Source organism: Artibeus jamaicensis, unplaced genomic scaffold (assembly GCF_021234435.1).
Source record: "Artibeus jamaicensis isolate MK-2021 breed Jamaican fruit bat unplaced genomic scaffold, CSHL_Jam_final contig_373, whole genome shotgun sequence".
In the NCBI taxonomy this organism is placed as follows: Eukaryota; Metazoa; Chordata; class Mammalia; order Chiroptera; family Phyllostomidae; genus Artibeus; species Artibeus jamaicensis.
Genome location: NW_026521807.1, coordinates 3,459,284 through 3,477,290, shown reverse-complemented (window position 1 = coordinate 3,477,290; position 18,007 = coordinate 3,459,284). Strand labels below are relative to the sequence as shown.

Below are 18,007 nucleotides of genomic sequence, written 5' to 3'. Positions count from 1 at the left end.
CCTGCCTTCTTGACGCCATATTCTGGCAGGGCAGACAGAAAATACACAAAGCCTGTTTGAGAGTAGTCAGTGCCATGAAGAAGAGGAAATCTGGGTAAAGGAATGAATGAAGGAAAGAATGACGGAGAAAGAAGCATCAGGAGACTACTTGAAAGAGCAGAGATAAGGCAGAAGTGAGTGAATGAGGGGCCCGAGGCTGTCCCCTCATTCACTCAGGGGACATGTAAGCAGAAGGAGATTTAGGCAAGTGGAAGTATCCTAAGAGGAAGGGGTTATACCTTTTTAACACTTTTGCCTTGTTAAGGAGGATGTACTCTTTAATATTTTAATTACTTATTTGCTCATTTATATTTGATTGATTTGATGTGGCCTACATTTTAGAATAGATTACTGAATTCCCTGCAATTTTACTTCTTATATATCCCAAGAAATTTTTTAAAGCAACATACCCTTAACCTAAGTTTTTTTAAGAAAAGTGGAAGCCCTGGCTGGTGTAGCTCAGTGGATTGAGCATGGGCCTGCGAACCAGATAATCGCGGTTCGATTCCCAGTCAGGGCACATTCCTGGGTTGCAGGCCGGTTCCCTGCAGGCCAGTTCCCAGCAGGGGACGCACAAAAGGCAACCATACATTGATGTTTCTCTCTCTCTTCTCCTTCCCTTTCCCTCTAAAGATAAATAAATAAAATATTAAAAAAAAAAAAAAGAAAAGTGGACAAAATTTTTAACATGTCAGTTTCTTGTTAAATGTTGACCATGCATAACAGTTTCCCTTAAGTAAAAAGGTATCAGAGTGAGTGGAATAGGAATTCTTCTGGTTAGTGAAGAAGGCGCTATGCGACGGTTTGGAAAATGAGATCCATGCCGTGCAAGCTCAAGATGGAGTCAAGCATCAGAATCCAGGTGATTTGCCCCCAAGGAATGAAGGAAAAGAAAGAGGGTTCCCTTAGGAAGCTGATTCTATGAATTTTTGCAAGTCAAGGGGGCCTACCTCTGAGAAGTAACGTGAAAAAAATCCCATGTATCAGGAATTTTTAACACAGAAATATTTGCTGTGGATAAGAGAATGTGGAAGGTTGGGGAGCCAGCTAAAGGGGTAGTATACAAAGAAAAAGGGCAGTCTCACTGAAGTATAACATGTGCTCAAGTTCAGGGTGTCTGGGAGTGTGGGAATCGGTGCTCAGGGAGGAAGGCACAGGTTGCAATGTGAGTATTCAAAATGGAGTCACAAATCCAAAATCCTGAGGGTTTGTTAGCTCATTGAGGTAGAGCTAACTTTTCCTCGACCAGAAATTCCTAGAAGAAGTTGTTCTCTAAACAAAAGATATTGGGCTAATTTTTTTTAAGTAACAGTTTAATAAAAAGTAACTCTTGTGACTCAGATGAAAGATCATTAACTCCTTTGAAAATAGCTTTCCGGGATGGGGAAGAAGAGAGCCGATATAGTATAGATAGTACATAGCTTTCTGGAGGTCAGGCTTAACCTAGGTTAAAATTAGAATATCTCAGGGAGTGAATGGTGACCAGAAGTCTAGGTCAGTGCTCGTGAATATCAAGTTTTCTCATATGATGGGCACTATGTGGGAGATGAAGTTGACCTCTCTGGTAGATACGTGAAGGTCAAAGATTCTCTATCATTGAACTAGAAAAGTTCATATGCACGACAGATACCAAACATTTACAGGAGAGTAGAGTATTTAACTGAAAGTTAAGAAGCCCAATTTTTAGTTCCATTGAAACAGGGCTGTGCTATAAGAGGACTTCTAAGTTGAGCCAGAATTTTTCTCAAACCAGTAGCTGTGCATATGTTTAATTGCTTTAACAAGTACTCGAAAGAAGCCCAAGGATCGTCCCATAAAGAATGTTTGATAAACTTTTAAGTGGGGTGTTTTTGAGTGCAGAAGAACCAAATGTCTGCCATACCATAGAAGAGCCTGATAAATAAGTTCTAAACAGATGTTATTTTAAACAGATTGTATTCTGATGAACTTTCCAGGATACATTGCTGCAATCTGGGGCCCCAGACACTAAACTGAGAGAACCTGCTTCATGTAATTGCATAGAACTCTTTGGCTGGGTGCTACATTGCAGCGCGGTAGATAAAAGGCATTTGGGCATGCTAATATTTAGATGATTTTTCCTGAGAGTAATTATGCAGTATTTATTCAGCAGATATTTTTCGTGTACAATCTATGTGCTCATCAAACAGGTAGAGCATGACAAAGGTCTGTTCACCAATTCACCAGACTATAATTTCCAGGAATTTTCCGATTCTTTTTTTTTTTATTTTTTTTTTTTTTTTTTAAAATATTTTCTTTATTTATTTTTCGAGAGAGGGGAAGGGAAGGAGAAAGAGTGGGAGAGAAATATCAATGTGTGGTTGCCTCTCATGCGTCCCTTGCCGGGAACTGGCCTGCAACCCAGGCATGTGCCCTGACTGGGAATCGAACCACGATACTCTGGTTCGCAGGCCCGCGCTCAATCCACTGAGCTACGCCAGCCAGGGCCGAATTTTCCGATTCTTGAATTTCAGAAATTTCAAAGGGAACTGGAGGGCTGCTCCATTCCAGGGATAGTGGGGACCGGGTCAAGGAAAACTCTTTGCTAGTCTGTAGCCCTTCTCCGTAAGGGAACACACGATTTGCTGGTTTGAGTCCACGTTGTATGCCATCCCCCCACATTCTTCCTCGTACCATAAGTTCCTAAACTTCCTACCAAATCATCCCATTTCTTAGTCTCAAACAACCTTTCCTAATAACTTTTAGGGACTTACTGTATTTGTTCATTGGCTGGCTCTGACATTACTTAAATGGTTCAGGCTCTTCTTACTACTGTGTTACAAGCCTCAGGCCCTGCTGAAATTGTGCACAGCCGGCTGCTCATGTGTTCTCAACCCCCAGGGCCTGGCTGGTGCTGCTCCGTTTCTGCAGCAGTAAAATCCTGCTTACCGGTGAAACTATCAACATTTTCAGAATGTTAATGTGTTTCCCAATATTTCCTTTCCTTCTCATTTTTAAGGCAGGTTTAACAACGTACTTTCATCCTGGAATAAACTTGAAGAAAATACACTATGATAGCATCAAACTTTATGAGAAACTGGAAGAAGAAACTGGACAGGTAAATCTGTTGAACTTGAAATTGTCTTTTAGGTCAGTTTCTTAGAAATATGTAAGCTCTCTGAAGAATTTTGATATCATCACGTAGAGCTGTGTATAATGATGTTAAGGGCATGTGAAATGTTTAATGTGGTAGAGAAATCTGGTGAAAGTTTAAGGTGAGAACCTCCGAAGTTTGCTCTACAATCACTTCAGTTTCTTGACATGTATTACACATGTGATTACCCACTCTTACCCATTTATTTAATGAAGGAAGAAGAAAAAGCGGCAGCTTTCAAAAGTGTCTTCAGTCAGTTACTACATCTAGAATCTAAGAAATTAGGGCCTTTCAGCAACTGGATTGCAAAGGATATGACAACATTGGGTAGCACATTGTCATGCAGCTTTAAAAAGTAATTCAATAAAAACCCCTTGCTTTTATTTTTATCACTTCTCATAGTTATTAGGATTCTCAGAATAAAGTGGCAGGCATAGAATATCCATAGGCTCAGACTGAAGTCTATTTACATTTTTCATGCTATTTTCCTTGCCGAAAACCATTAAATGGCTCCCCTATAGGACAAAGGACAAAGGAGCAGGGCCTTCCTCAGAGAGCCCTGCCTGCTTTCCCCACATTTTCTCTTTGTTACGTTCAGATGCTACAGCTCTTAATTACTTATAGTTCTGGAATGCGCTGGGTGGGCTCTCTGCCTAAAACACCATTCCTTCAGCCACAACCCCTGCCTCTCATTTCAACATTCACCTTCTACTTCTTCTGGGGGTCATCCCTTTGAGAAGCTAACTTTGACTTTGCTCACCCACCAGTTAGGCCAAGCTGAGGACGTATCACTTGGTTCTAAGAATATTTGTGCATACCCCTCTTATAACATACATCTCTCTATAGTGGTGGTTGCTTTACTGATTGGTCTTCCCTGCAGACTATGAGCAGCCTGAGGGCTAAGATTGTATCTTTTATCTCTATAACCCAGGGCTCAGCTGAGTGCTTGGCCAACTGAAGGAGTTCAGTTGGATATTGAGTTCAATTGACTCCTTCAGTTGAAGGGGTCAAATGGATATTTACTTCAGTCCACATTTAGTCTTATCACTGCAACATTCTGATTCTTCATATTCTCTCTTCAAATCCTTTGTCTTTCTCTTTTCCACATAATTTTTATTCACTCTGTACATTAACACTATCTCATGTTATTATATTGTGCAACTAGCTATCTGCCTTCTCCTATAGACTGTAAGCTCCTTCCAAGAAGGGTCTTCCAAGAAGGGTCTTTGCCTCTCTTGTTCATAGAAGCATCTCTGCAACTCAGCATAGTATCTGACACAGAGCAGGCAGGCAATTAGTAAACAGTTGATGAATGATGACTTGTAAGATGCAGATATGTTTATGTAGTTATCTCTTTTACTACTTGGTTCAATAAATCTCTTTTCTTGTACACCTGCATTTTCATTGTGCTAGAGAAGAATCATGATTGAGTGTTAAATAATGATTTATTTATGTGGTTTATTGGCATTATTTTAACAGGTGGTGGGATTCCATCAGCCAGGTAGTATCAGGCTTGCTACAACTCCTGTAAGGGTGGATGAATTTAAATATCAAATGACTCGAACCCGCTGGCATGCAACGGAACAGTATATTATTGAACCTGAGAAAATTCAAGAGATGTTCCCTTTACTCAACATGAGTAAGGTACTTGTCTTAAGGGCATTTTCAGTATTTGTCACCTTGAATGAAGATTAGAAAAATATTAATTAAAAATGGAAAAACTATGTGAACACATTTTGAATGGCAAAATCAGATGATGAATGCTGGAGTTGGGGTAAATTACAAGGTGGGCTACTATGTACACTAAGTGAAATATGAAAAGATAATGAAAAAATTTTATTAGTTTTCCACCTATGAGAACTGAGGAAACATTTTCAATACCTTTCTATGACTGTGTCCCCCAGGTCTAGGGATTTCCATACATAAACCTTCTGTTTGAGAACTACAAAGAAAACAGTAACCTGGTATGATAGTGCATAGAAACACTGCATTGTTAAATATATGTATTAAAAGATTGTGATTTTTATAAAATCCAGTGTGGAAGTGCTATACTATTTTACTACACAAATATTACCTAGCTAATAGCTATACTTCCCTGACAAGTACATGCCAGGTATTTTATCTTGTTTTAACCACATTTGACTGAAAGAACCCATTTGAGAATTGTGTCTTTTTTTGCTGGGAGATAATCTAATTTGCATAATAATAACAATGACTTACTATACTACAGGACACTACAGCACATATTTATGTACCAGATACTATGCTAAGCCCTCAACACGCATAATCTCATTTAATCTTCACAGTAATAATATAAGGTATATAGTAAATAAACAGGAAACTGTAGCTTAGATGGTCATAATGGGTCTAAGCTCACCCACATAAAAAGAGCTGGGCAGAGATTTGAACCCAGGCTTTCTGACTCCTTTCTACACACTACCTAAGGGTACTGAGTAGGGCTGTTCAGGGAAGCAGAGGCTTATGATTGTCCCTGGTGATGACTGCAGTATCTCTGACACCCGAAGATTTGTATTATTGATATAGATGCTGACGCTGTTTGCCCTTGTGAGTCTTTGCAGGCTACTGGCACTCCCTTGCCTGTGGTTCTGTGTGATGCCAGTGTGATGGCAGCCTGGTGTGGCATTGCACTGTCCGCACTGACATTCCATCACTGCTACTAGTGAGGATATGCTTTTATCTGTTTATATGTCAGTCCTGGAATATTTTGCTGGAAGTTCTCACCATCACAGACTTTTCTTAAGGATCTTAGGCAATGTAGCCATGTGGAAAGAATATTCTCTGGCTCTTGAGGAGGGTGTCAAATTAAATAGATATAGGACCACTATCCACTATAATGATGTAGTTGTTATAAAACACCAATGTACCATTTGGAAGGCTACAGTAATATGAATTCCACTGGAGTGAAAAGCCTCTTGTACTAAGCCTACAACAAGAGGGTTAGTAATCAAAGGCTTCCCACAAAGAAAAGCCCAGATGGCTTTATTGGTGAATTCTATGGGGCATGCATAGAAGAATTAATACCAATTCTTCATACACTCTTTAAAAAATAGAAGTGAACCCTTCCCAGTTCATCTATGAGGCCAGTATTGCTGTGATACCAAATCCAGACAAAGACATCACAAAAAAAGAAAGATCGGTATTTCTTATGTATATTGATGCAAAAATTCTCAACAAAATATTAGCAAACTGAATTCAGCAACATATAAAAAGGTTTATGCAACATGATCAAGTGGAATTTATTGCAGGAATGCAGGGTTGGTTTAACATCTGAAAATCAATCATTGTAGTACTATATTAATAAATTAAATACAAAAACAGATGATTACCTCAATAGATGCAGACAAAAAGGTCGGCAAAACCTCCTTGCTCATATTTGGTGTCCCAGAGATTTTTGTTGAATCGTTAAGACCTAAAAATACCACTTCATGGTGTTCCTCCCATTTCATCTGAATTTTATTCTTTTTCCCCCTACAGTGCCTAGCTTCAAGCCCTACCACAAAATAGCTATTCAAGAATTGGTTGTTGAATTATTGAGTTAAGTTTATATCTTTCTGACATCAGGTATATATTTAACACAAGAATTTACTAGGGGTATTTATTAATTAGGTATAAATAATTGATCAGTTAGTGTTAGATTTGACTGCAAATGTCAGAAACCAAAATAATGCTTAAACAAGATAGAAGTTTATTTCTCTTTTACTTAGACAGTCCAGACTTGAATAGTAATTCTTTTCTATGAGACTTCAAGGACCCAATCTTCTTCCATATCGTTGCTCTCTCATTCCTGGGGTGTGACTCTTATGTTCTTATTCTAAGATAGCAGCTAGAGCGCCAGCCATTACGCCTGCATCCCACAGCATGATGGAGGAAGAAGGGCCAAAGAAGAAAGGGACAGGGGCATATGCCAGTTGTCTTTTTATAATGAATGGTTTGTGGAAGCTGCCACATGACACTTTCATTTACATTTCATTGACCAGAATTTAGTAATAGTTTTAATCTGTCAGCTGGAGCTAGTACTTGCCAACTATTGGAAACTCTTTGCTTTTAGTGGACATGTATCTAAATAAACATTCCATTTCTATGCTAGATGGGAGAGGGGAGAATGGATATTGGAGACAATTGCGAGGGTCCCTCAGGTAGCCTGTCTACTTAACTTTCAGTGCAGGTCCTGCCCAAGTCTGAATTTTGACACATAGAAAAATGCAGACTGATCAATCTGACACCCCGATGAATTTTTCAAATCCAGTTTTATTACACATTTGCTGGCAGGATATAGTTCCACTGAAAAATGAATACATACTCATTTGAATATTTTTTATGATTGGTTTAGATTTTAGCTGGACTGTATAATCCTGGAGATGGTCATATTGATCCTTACTCTCTAACTATGGCCCTGGCTGCTGGGGCCAGGAAATATGGCGCCCTTTTAAAATACCCTGCGCCAGTGACTTCTCTGAGAGCCAGGTCAGATGGAACATGGGATGTTGAAACACCGCAGGGATCGATGAGAGCAAACAGAATTGTGAATGCTGCAGGTAAGTCTCATATCTTTTTTTTTTAATTAGTGAGGATTTTTTAAAGAGGCAGAGAAATAAGATGACATAAAGTGATGTTTTATACTGTGAACATTATTATAAAACACTGTATTGCTTCCAAGGTGAACATTTTGTCTGTTTCTAAGCTACAAAGCTCTCCCTCCATCATTGTGCTCTTGGTAGAGATACTACTGTCCTTGGACTTGGTAATCTATGGAAACTTGGTGTTCTTCTCCATGCCCCACTTTATTTTGGTCCAGATCATGTTTTGCCAAATTATGTTTCTTTTTCCTCCCTTAGGTTCACTCTTTATTAATAACTGAACTCTAGTGTTCAAATTCATGAGCATCTTCTTTGTCCTCAGTTTGCTTTTTGGGGTGATGATTTGATCATTTGTGTTCTCTCTCATCTATTTGTGATTATTTGACACTAGTCAAAAAGCTTTTAGTCATTTTCCTCTCAGGACATTTTTAAACATACTTCATAATTTTTTCTTAGGTTGTTCTGCTACAATTTAGACTCCACATAGAGTGAAGTCAAAAGGAGTGTTCAAGATAATCTAACAACCCACTCATTTTCTATTTATGAGAACCAAGGTAAAAAAAAAAAAAAGAGGCCATGCCACTTGGCAAAGTGACACGTCAAAGCCAGGATTTGGACCTAGATCTTTTGATTCTTGAGTTAAAAGGCTTTCTGACAGGTTATTTCAACTGCCACACATGCAAAAATAAATTTCTATGCAAGTGAAAATGTATATGCAGTCTAAATTGGGCTAATACTTAATATTTACCTATAATTTATAAAGGTTAATGTAAAATCTAAAATAAGCAGGAGGAAATAAATTATTTTCTTGTGGCCTGCTCCTTGAGTCAGTGTTTAAATTATGCAGTGAAAACAATTTTCATTACATATTAGATCAATAATATGCCACATGGACTATAGAAACATGGACCCTTAAGATTCTTTCCTCTAAACTGTAACTTTGATTGATGTATTTTTTTAATAAATTACTTTTAGTGGTTCTAGGGAAAAAATCATGTATTTTATATTGAAGAATTAAAATGGGTATTTCTGAATCTTTCTCTTTAATGTCCCTCATTTGAAGAGCATAAACATCTCATGCCTTCTTTGATATCATTTGAAATTCAAAACACAGCTATATAAAATGAGTTGCCTAAAAACAAAAGCAAAGGCACAATACGCTGCTTTCGTTTTTAACTTCTCTTGTCCCCACCCCTGCAGTTTCCCATGTGACACTCCCTGCCCCTCACCATACTTGGGCCACTGGTTTAAACTCTGCTAGAATATCTAGGGCAACGAAATCCTTCATCCTTTTTTTCGAAGTAGCAAGGATTCCTTGTAATCTTGGCACATTCTTTATAGTCTCATGAATTCAGTCCCCCAAAACATTTACTGTTTTCAGAGTGGTAGCAAAGACTGAGCAAACATACCATGCCTTCCAGGTCAGGGCCCACGGCAGGCATTGCTAAGTGGTCGCTGCACTCGTTTCAGACGGGCCTGGGTAAACCCCACCGTTCTTCCCAATACAGTGTTTCAGGGACCCTCACACTCCTGATGGATGTTTTGAGAAGTAACACAGAAGACCTTAACTTAACGCATATCTCAATTATTTTCCTAAAATGGATAAAATTTTGTTCATGTAATCCATTGTAATATTTTTTCTCCTAAACCTCAAACTGTGAGGAATAAAGAATCACTGGAAAAGGCATACTTTCCAAAGAGATCTGACCTAAACCCAGGACATCAGTTACCAGATGAAGCACGTATTCTGCGCAGCTGTGAAATCTTCTGGTCTGATTGGGGCTGATTGGGCAATGGCCAGGGGTCCTAGAGAACAGCCCTTCTGGTCCTGGCCTGGGAAAACAAATCCCAGGAGTTAGGCTGACAGTGCAGCCCTGTGTGGAGAGGTAAACATGGGCTCACACCACCAACCGAATTCCTGGGACTTGTTTTTCCAGGCCGGCACCAGGAAAGCAGTTCTCCAGGGCAGTCCCCGTTAGTCTTTGTCCCTGAGCCTCTTACCCAGCCATCTGCTCCCACTCCCATCCTCTTGGGTAACTCCAGGCAACTCTTTGTTGACAGTTGTTTTGAGAACTATGCTATCGAAACTTTTTAAATTAAATTTATTGGGGTAACATTAGTTAATAACTCTATATAAAGTTTCATGTGCACAGTTTTATAATACATCACCTGTATATTCCATTAATTCTTTATCTCATTCAGGTCATATCTCTGGCCCAAACATTTTTTCTTTTCCTATCCATGTCTTCTCCTCCACTAGGCAAAGTTACTGGAAAAAAATTTAACTGATTACATATTAGTAGTCCATGGAAGGTGTGAGTGGTGTATTTTATTGTTTGTGAGTCTGTTTTTTAAAAATAAATACCTTATTTAAAGTATGAAAACTCCTCAAGTGGTAAGCCTTAATAATTGGGGGCAAAGGTTTAGATATGCCCCTTCTAGGTTAAGCTAACAAAGATCAGTTTCACGAAGTAAGAGCAAGAAGCTTTTCAGGAATAAAAGCAACACTGTTTGAGCATGTATGTCTGATGGAAGTTTTCCAGGGTTGCTCAGTGCGACCAGGATATCTCGTATATTCAAGTGAGGCCCTCAGGAGGGCTCTGCAATTTAATTAAAGTAAACAGGATGTAGACCTGGGAATATAATCAAAACGTCAGATGTAAGGCCCACTGTTATCTCCTCAATTGTACAGTAACCTGCTAGGAGTTTCTGTACATGGAGCCATAACAAGGCTATCGAGTCTTTAGGATATCTGTGAGAAGGACACTCCAGAAGGAAAAATGTGTTCGTGGGCTGTTGTATCTCCAGCATCGTCCACGGCAGTGGCGCTTTCTTGCCCAGAGACAAAGTATTGCCAACCATGGGGTCTGGGCAGATCTCTCGTTGTGAAATGGAGATAATAGTGTCCATCTCAGTAGCAAGGGGCGGGGGAGGTTGGGATGGGAAAAATAGACAAAAAACTGTACTTGAAAAATAACTAAATAAAATTAAAAAAAATAAAAATTAAAAAAAAAGAAAGTTACTATGATCAGTAAATGAGCTAATGATGTAAAGTACTCAAAACAGGGTTTACCAAACAGAAAGCACTAAAAAATTCAGTATATTAATAATAATTATTATTATTTCCTTGCAAGTCTGTACCCCGTACTCCTGGTCTGGGACACACTAGCATTAGGGTATCATCGCTACTTGGTACCAGCCTTAAGATTACCCAAATCCTTTTACTTACTCTGTAGTCAACTGGCACCCATTCTGCTGGTAAAGAGACTTCCCCAAAAGCTTGGTTCTCAAGTGAGTGTGCATAGGAATCACTGTGGGAAGTTTCCCAGATTTCAGATATATTCTAATTTAGGTGGTCTTGGTGGAAAGCTGTATTTTAAACAAGCATTCCAGGCACTGTGTTGTCCGCACCAAGTAGTCTGCAAAATATGTTTTGAGAGACACTACTATACTCGTGTTCCTATAGGAGACAGAATGAAGTAACCTCGTTCTTAAGAAGGCAGAGCCAAAGAGCAGTTTCTGACACCCCTGATCTCTTGGTGCACAATAGGCTAACTTGCCTTTAGTTTTGCTTTTAAAACTGCTTCATTCCGCCTTCATCTTATCCCTCCTGTGAGGGTAGCTCAGGGGAACGGGGCACAAACTGTTAGTGATGATGCAAGTGTTTTCTTTGTATAGTGATGAATGTTTCTCTTGACCTCATTTCCAATGGACCCATTAAGCCTGAGGTAACTCTGTAAACTTTACTTAAGAATTTTCCTGATGTCGTAAATCAGAAATGTGATCAGATCATGCCAATGTGAAGCCAGTGTTCAGCCAAAAGAGTTGCTTAATTTTGCCTGATACTCTGTATCAGTAAATGTCACTGTGTGACCATCATTGCCACTGTGTAAACCCTAGTACCAATAAACTTGTCCACAAACCCTTTATTTTAACTCTATTTCTAGTAATCAATGATTTGGTTGTCATTGGAAGCCATTTACAACCACCATTTTATGGATTCTTCTCTTCAGTGTTTTTCAAGTGATAATGGTATATTTTTTAGATGATTCCTCTACATTTGTCTCTATTCCCTTAGCACACAGTGGGTGGGTGGTCTAGCCGGGGCCTAAGTGTAGTCCTGGCTTGGCCTTGGTTCGCTTGACGGACATATAGCGGAGAAAATGCCAGCAAATACCACCACATAGGGTAAAGCTGCATTGGATATTCCAGGGGGGTTCAAGTAATACAGTTATATGGTGCTTTAGCATATGTTTCCAGTTTATTTTAATGATGAAGTATATTAATAAGCAAACAGGCTCAGAAATTTATAAATACCTTTGAATAGGACAGAATTTATTTTATTCATTTTATGTTTTTAATTGAAACAAATATATTGAGAATATTGTAGTACTTTGAATTACTAGGCCAAATATTTTGGCTTTTTATATTATAAAGCTCCTCTAGTACATATAACTAGAATATGTGGCTTTACTTTATTTTTCCTACAAAATCCTGAATTAGTAATTCACATCTTCCCACCAGTACATGTAAGTTAAGTCTCTAAATTATTGAAAGACCAATGAAGAGCTCTAATGCCCACAGGTAAGATTTTTGGTTTGCAAATGGACACCCATTTCTGGGGCTATTATACAAGTGTGACCAACTTAGCCATTAGGCGGAAACATAACAAGGACCAGAGTGATGTTCATTCAGATGGACAAGTAGAAATAAACTTCGGCGCATAAGAATATATAATCTGGGTTCCCAGCCGACTCATGATTATGATTCTGTGTCTACCTCTGAACTTCATAATGGCAGAGACCTCAGAACTCCTCATGAGATTCTGCGGGGGAAAAAGGCGGAAATAGAAATGGTAAAAAATTCCCCCCCCAGCTCTTCCCTGGAGGAAGCCCCACCCTCTCTGGGACCGTACAGAAACCCTGGCTCTGGGCTCTCAGCCATGCAGTCTTAACCGCCTTCTCTTAGTAGTGCAACCTGTGGACTCATGAGCTTCAGGATGGTTCGTGCTAAGAGTTGGACCTTGAAGAAGCACTTTGAAGGCCACCCTAAATAACTTTGAGATAAGACAGTTGAACTCCTGCCCCTAAAAAATGAAGAGGTTCTGCTGGAAGCTTTGTTCCTCTCTGTGGATGCTTACGTGAGAGTGGCGGCCAAAAGACTGAAGGAGGGTGATACGATGATGGGGGAGCAAGTGGCTGGAGTTGTAGGAAGTCAAAATTCATCCTTCCCAACAGGAACTATTGTTTCGGCTCCTTCAGGCTGGACAACACACTCCATTTCTGATGGAAAACGACTGGAGACGCTGCCTGAGGGGAGGCCAGACACATCACCTCTGTCTTCGAGGTTGGGAACATCTGGCAGGCCAGGCCCAACAGCCTACTCTGGCTGCTCGAATACTGTGGAGCAGGGGTGGAGAGACAGTTCTGGTGAATGAACAGCAGGGGCCGTGGCTCTGTTGGGGGGCAGACAGTTAAGCTCAAGGTCTGCAAAGTTGTCAGAGCAGCAGAGTCTGATGATAAGCTTGCCTACCTTACGAAGCTTGGATTTTACATTGCCTTTAACTAACTACAAGACAGTAGAGTCTTTGGAAGAAACTGAAAAAAGCTTCTCCCGATGGTCATGATTGTTATTTTGATAATGTAAATGGAAGATTTTCAAACATTTTGTCCCCCAGATAGAGAAATTTGGAAGAATTGCTATATGCGGGGCCATCTCTACATATAATCTTACTCATCCGCTTTCCCCCAGGCCCACGCCTAGAGGTTATTATCTATCAGCACCTCCGCATGGAAGGGTTCATCGTCAGCTGCTGGCAAGGGGAGGTCTGCCAGAAGGCTCTGAAAGACTTGCTGAAGTGGGTCACAGAGGGGAAAATTCAGTACAATCAATACGTCACTGGAGAATTTGAGAACATGCCCGCTGCATTTACAGGAATGCTGAAAGGAGATAATTTGGGGAAAACGATAGTGAAAGCATGAAAAAAATGACACATAGAATTTAGAAATCATTTGGATAATGACTTAATTTCTTTTGAACCATTTAGTAAAAATGTATACTGCCTTCATTTTATAAGAATAGTGGTTGTAATGAGTTTGAGCCACCTAATAAAGTACATTTAAATAGAATATAATTAGCGATAGAGAATGAATATTTCCTTGTGAACAACAGCAAGTCGCCTCACTTCCTACTATATAGCTCCTTCTGGGATATGGTAGAAAATAGTGGCTTTGGAGTCCAAAATTCTAGTGCCTCTGTGGCCTTGAACTTCTGATTTTTTTCATCTGTAAATAGAAGAAAATACTATCTACTTCAAATACATATTATACTCTTATTTAAAACACTAGCATAATGCTTGGCATATGCATATATTAGTGGCCTAGTAAGTGTTAGCTACCTCCCTGCAGAAATTGGTGACTTGAAAGTCCTAAGACACCCCCCCGTTGCTTATGATTACACAAGAAAGACTCACTCATTGCTGATGTCCCGGGCTCTCCAGGCAGCCCACACTGTCCCTTCCCTCTGCAAGCGAGTCTCATAGCAGAACAGCTAAGGAAGGAAATCTGATGTTCACAACAACTACAAAAAAAAATGATAGATGAGAATATATATAAAGCCTACAGAGATGTGTGAGGCTTTTATGAAAAAAGCTTTTAGACATCACTGAGGAACACAGGAGATTTTAACATATTTAAAGGGGTCGTGCTCTTGGGCATAACCATGCCAATTCTGTTGATTAAGTTGCCACCAAGTAGAGGAGGGGTTAAATTACAGTGCAATGAAAAATGGGGAAAAAAGAAATGGTTAAAAATTCAGAGAGTAAAACTCCTAAGGAAATAAATAAGATTCCCTAATCATTTGAATGATTACTCAAAATTCTGAAACAAACATGCACATAGAATCCCCTCACCCCCAAATAATCCATTGGTAGGTGAGCAACACCATGACCATGAGAAATAATTATTATTATCATTTTAGATTACAAAATACCAAGAGTTAGATTTAAAATACAGTCTTCCTGCAGCAAGAAAAGCAGTAAGAACATATGATCTCACCTGTAAGGGGAACCTAATCAACAAAACAAACAAGCAAGCAAAATAGAACCAGAGACACTGAAATTAAGAACAAACTGACAGCGACCAGAGGGGAGGCAGGAGGGAATAATGGGGGGGAAGGGGGAAGGGTTTCCAGGAACATGTATAAAGGACACGAGGACAAAGCCAAATGGGGGTGCGATCGAGGTCAGGAGGTGGGGATGGCTGGGGTGGGGGGAAAATGAAGACAACTGTACTCGAACAACAATAAAATTTTTTTTTAAAGAAAGCAATAGCATTTGATGTTTCTAGGGTGTCCCCATGTGACCTTGGATAGGTCTGTTTCTCTCTCTGAACTTGAGCTCCACATCTTTCTGAAGAGTCACCTGGGATAGAATCAAGGGTTCTTTCATCCACAAATCGTCTGGTTCAATCTTTTGCAAAGGAAAAAGGTCGCATTCGTTCCCACCAATAAGACAGTGCCCATGGGCACTGTGAAGTGAGAAACATTGGATGTGGGAGCCCCCACTGTTTGGGAGCCCTCTCCCCTTGGCTGTGGCCCCTCTTCCCTCCTGCCTGGACTCCGGGTGCCTTTGTGCCCTTTGCAAGAAAGGATCTTACAAACATATTCAAATTAAACTTTTAAAATAACAGAGAAAACTTAATGTGCTCTCTCTCCCCAAGTATATGCATTTTCAAATTTAAGTTAACCGCATAGTTCTGTATTGGTGGAATTTTAGGCATTAAGGAGGGCCTGAGGAACAGAGGGGGCTGACTTTCAGGGCTTTGTTCGCGACTGTCATGCGTTATGTTGATCACATTGATGAGGCGGGGGCAGGGTGGGGGTGGCTCTTCCATGCCTCATCATCCCTGCTCTGCAAGTAGGGTCAGTCCATCGCTATCTTTTTTATCTACATTGGTATCTTTACATATTTGAATTACTTTTTCCTTCATATTTTGGGGGTTTTTTTCTGCCCACCTTTGCTTATGGGCAAAATACTTTTCCATGAATAGAATTCCCTTAGATTATAGAATTATCTTCAAAACTCTAGGCAATATTGTCTTGTCTTCTTTTCCCTTATTTGATTTTGCAATAACGAAAAGTCATTCCAACAATCTTTAGACTTTTCCATAAGTATTGAAGTGTACAATTTTATGCTGATATAAATTGCTGTTATCAATATCAGATGTGGTGTGTTTATATATGTGGTGACATTTGAACATGATTTTTTGTTTAAGGATTTTGGGCTCGTGAAGTAGGTAAAATGGTTGGACTGGAACATCCTCTCATTCCGGTTCAGCATCAATATGTTGTCACGTCGACTATCCCTGAAGTAAAAGCTTTGAAACGAGAGCTCCCTGTGCTCCGCGACCTGGAAGGGTCTTACTACCTCCGACAGGAAAGGGATGGGCTCTTGTTTGGTCCCTATGAAAGTCAGGAGAAAATGAAAGTTCAGAGTTCGTGGGTCACCAACGGAGTCCCTCCAGGTAAGTTTAGCAAATGGAAGTATGTGCTTATCAGACGTGTACATTTTATCCTCCCCAAGGAGGATGGCTCCTGACCCCAGAGGGAAGGCTGATCCGCCACTGGGAGCCTCCTCTTTGCTCTGCCCCATGCTGATGGCCTCTTCCCCAAGTAAATGTTAGACAAATATTTAAGTAATTGCAGTTGGAGGGAGAGCCAGATGTGCGCTGGTCCCAAGTGCCACATGTCCTGGTCCAGTCCTGGTGATCTGCAGGTCTCCATGTCCCTGACCCACCACCACACAGTCCCTGGGAGGAGTAATAAGAAGCTGCTGGCTGCTGTGTGTAAGAATCATCAGTATTATTGGCGGACACGTTCTTTAAGAAGGTCCTGTGTGACCCTCTGCCCTCAATCACAGTGCCTTTCAGGATGGAGGAGATGACTGTACTCCCAGGCTCTGACTGACTCCCAGGCCCAGAATTCTGGCCCTCGGATATGTCTGGGAGTGGGCTCAGGGGAAGGGCTGCTATGCCATCCCTTCCCTGCTGAGAGTAGAAAGGGGTCCACTGGTTCACCGTCTTGGATCCTAGAGTAGTTTCCCATTAGCTCTAGAGCCCTGACATGACCTGGTAAACTCTCAATAACCCTCACCTCAGAGGATGAAGCAGATTTTATGGTTATTTGAAGGACAAAAGATCTCTCTTATCAAACCAAACAACTGTCATTTGTTATTTTAAAAGTGTGATTGGATTAAATACTGAAAAATGTTAACGTGTATAAATTTAAATTTTCTATTAATTGAAAAGGTTAATTGTCATGATTTTATTGTTTCAAGAAATAATATTATTGTTCCCAATAATATAGTTTAGACCTGAAAAGAAAAGAGGAAGCACCTTCCTAACAGGCCATCTGTAGGTGTAAGCTGATTCAGGGATTCAAATCACTTTTGGGTACTTGGCGCTGCAGCTGTGGCATCCCGATCAGTCATGACATCGTGTCCTTTCAGGGTTTGGAAAGGAGCTCTTTGAGTCTGATCTAGACCGAATCATGGAGCACGTCGAGGCTGCCATGGAAATGGTTCCAGTCTTGAAAAAGGCTGACCTCATCAACATTGTCAACGGGCCTATCACCTATTCTCCTGACATTCTGCCGATGGTGGGTCCCCATCAGGGGGTCAGAAACTACTGGGTAGCTATAGGCTTTGGGTGAGTATCTCCATGTCATTCAACATTTATTTTAGAGTCATGTATTTTAGAAAAGTCTTATCCCAGAATCTCAGGCCAAAAATGGAAAAAGGGAAAGGGGCAGAGAGTTTTCCCTCTCATGAACAAATAAAAGGGGGGACTAATAAAATTTTTACTTTTAAAATGCCTACTATATAATGGTTTAATCACTTGTATAAGTTTCTAAAGATTTGCACACAGAAGGGCAATGATTTCCTGAAAATTTCTCTTTGTGCGTTTCCTGCCATATCCATTATTTATGTCTCATTTCATGTTGTATATGTTAGATAGGTCACTTGGCTCCAGTTTTACAAGGGTGTTTTTATAATAAGATGTAACAAAGATAATTCAAAAATTCTAATGTATAACATACCTGATACTATTTTTATCATAATTCATGTTTGGCCAACATGATTTGTTTTTGTTTATGATTTCCCACTTTGCTTACTATTTATGTCCATCATCCATTTGATGTTTCATTTCTAATATTGGTGCCATTAATTTGGTAAATATTAATATTGGCATTAATATTAAAT

At 39.9% G+C, this 18,007-nt stretch overlaps 1 protein-coding gene and 1 pseudogene across 1 annotated transcript in view; both read left to right on the top strand.

Annotated features, from left to right (window-relative positions):
- DMGDH (dimethylglycine dehydrogenase) overlaps window positions 1-18,007 on the top strand; it is a 59,387-nt gene that overhangs the window by 2,553 nt on the left and 38,827 nt on the right. Inside the window, exons 3-7 of the mRNA XM_037143693.2 lie at window positions 3,017-3,115; window positions 4,631-4,795; window positions 7,503-7,707; window positions 16,023-16,271; window positions 17,255-17,453. Of these exons, the coding sequence (XP_036999588.2) occupies window positions 3,017-3,115; window positions 4,631-4,795; window positions 7,503-7,707; window positions 16,023-16,271; window positions 17,255-17,453 (917 nt within the window). The remainder of the gene's footprint in view (window positions 1-3,016; window positions 3,116-4,630; window positions 4,796-7,502; window positions 7,708-16,022; window positions 16,272-17,254; window positions 17,454-18,007) is intronic.
- LOC119048140 (prostaglandin reductase 1-like) lies at window positions 7,720-14,889 on the top strand (annotated as a pseudogene).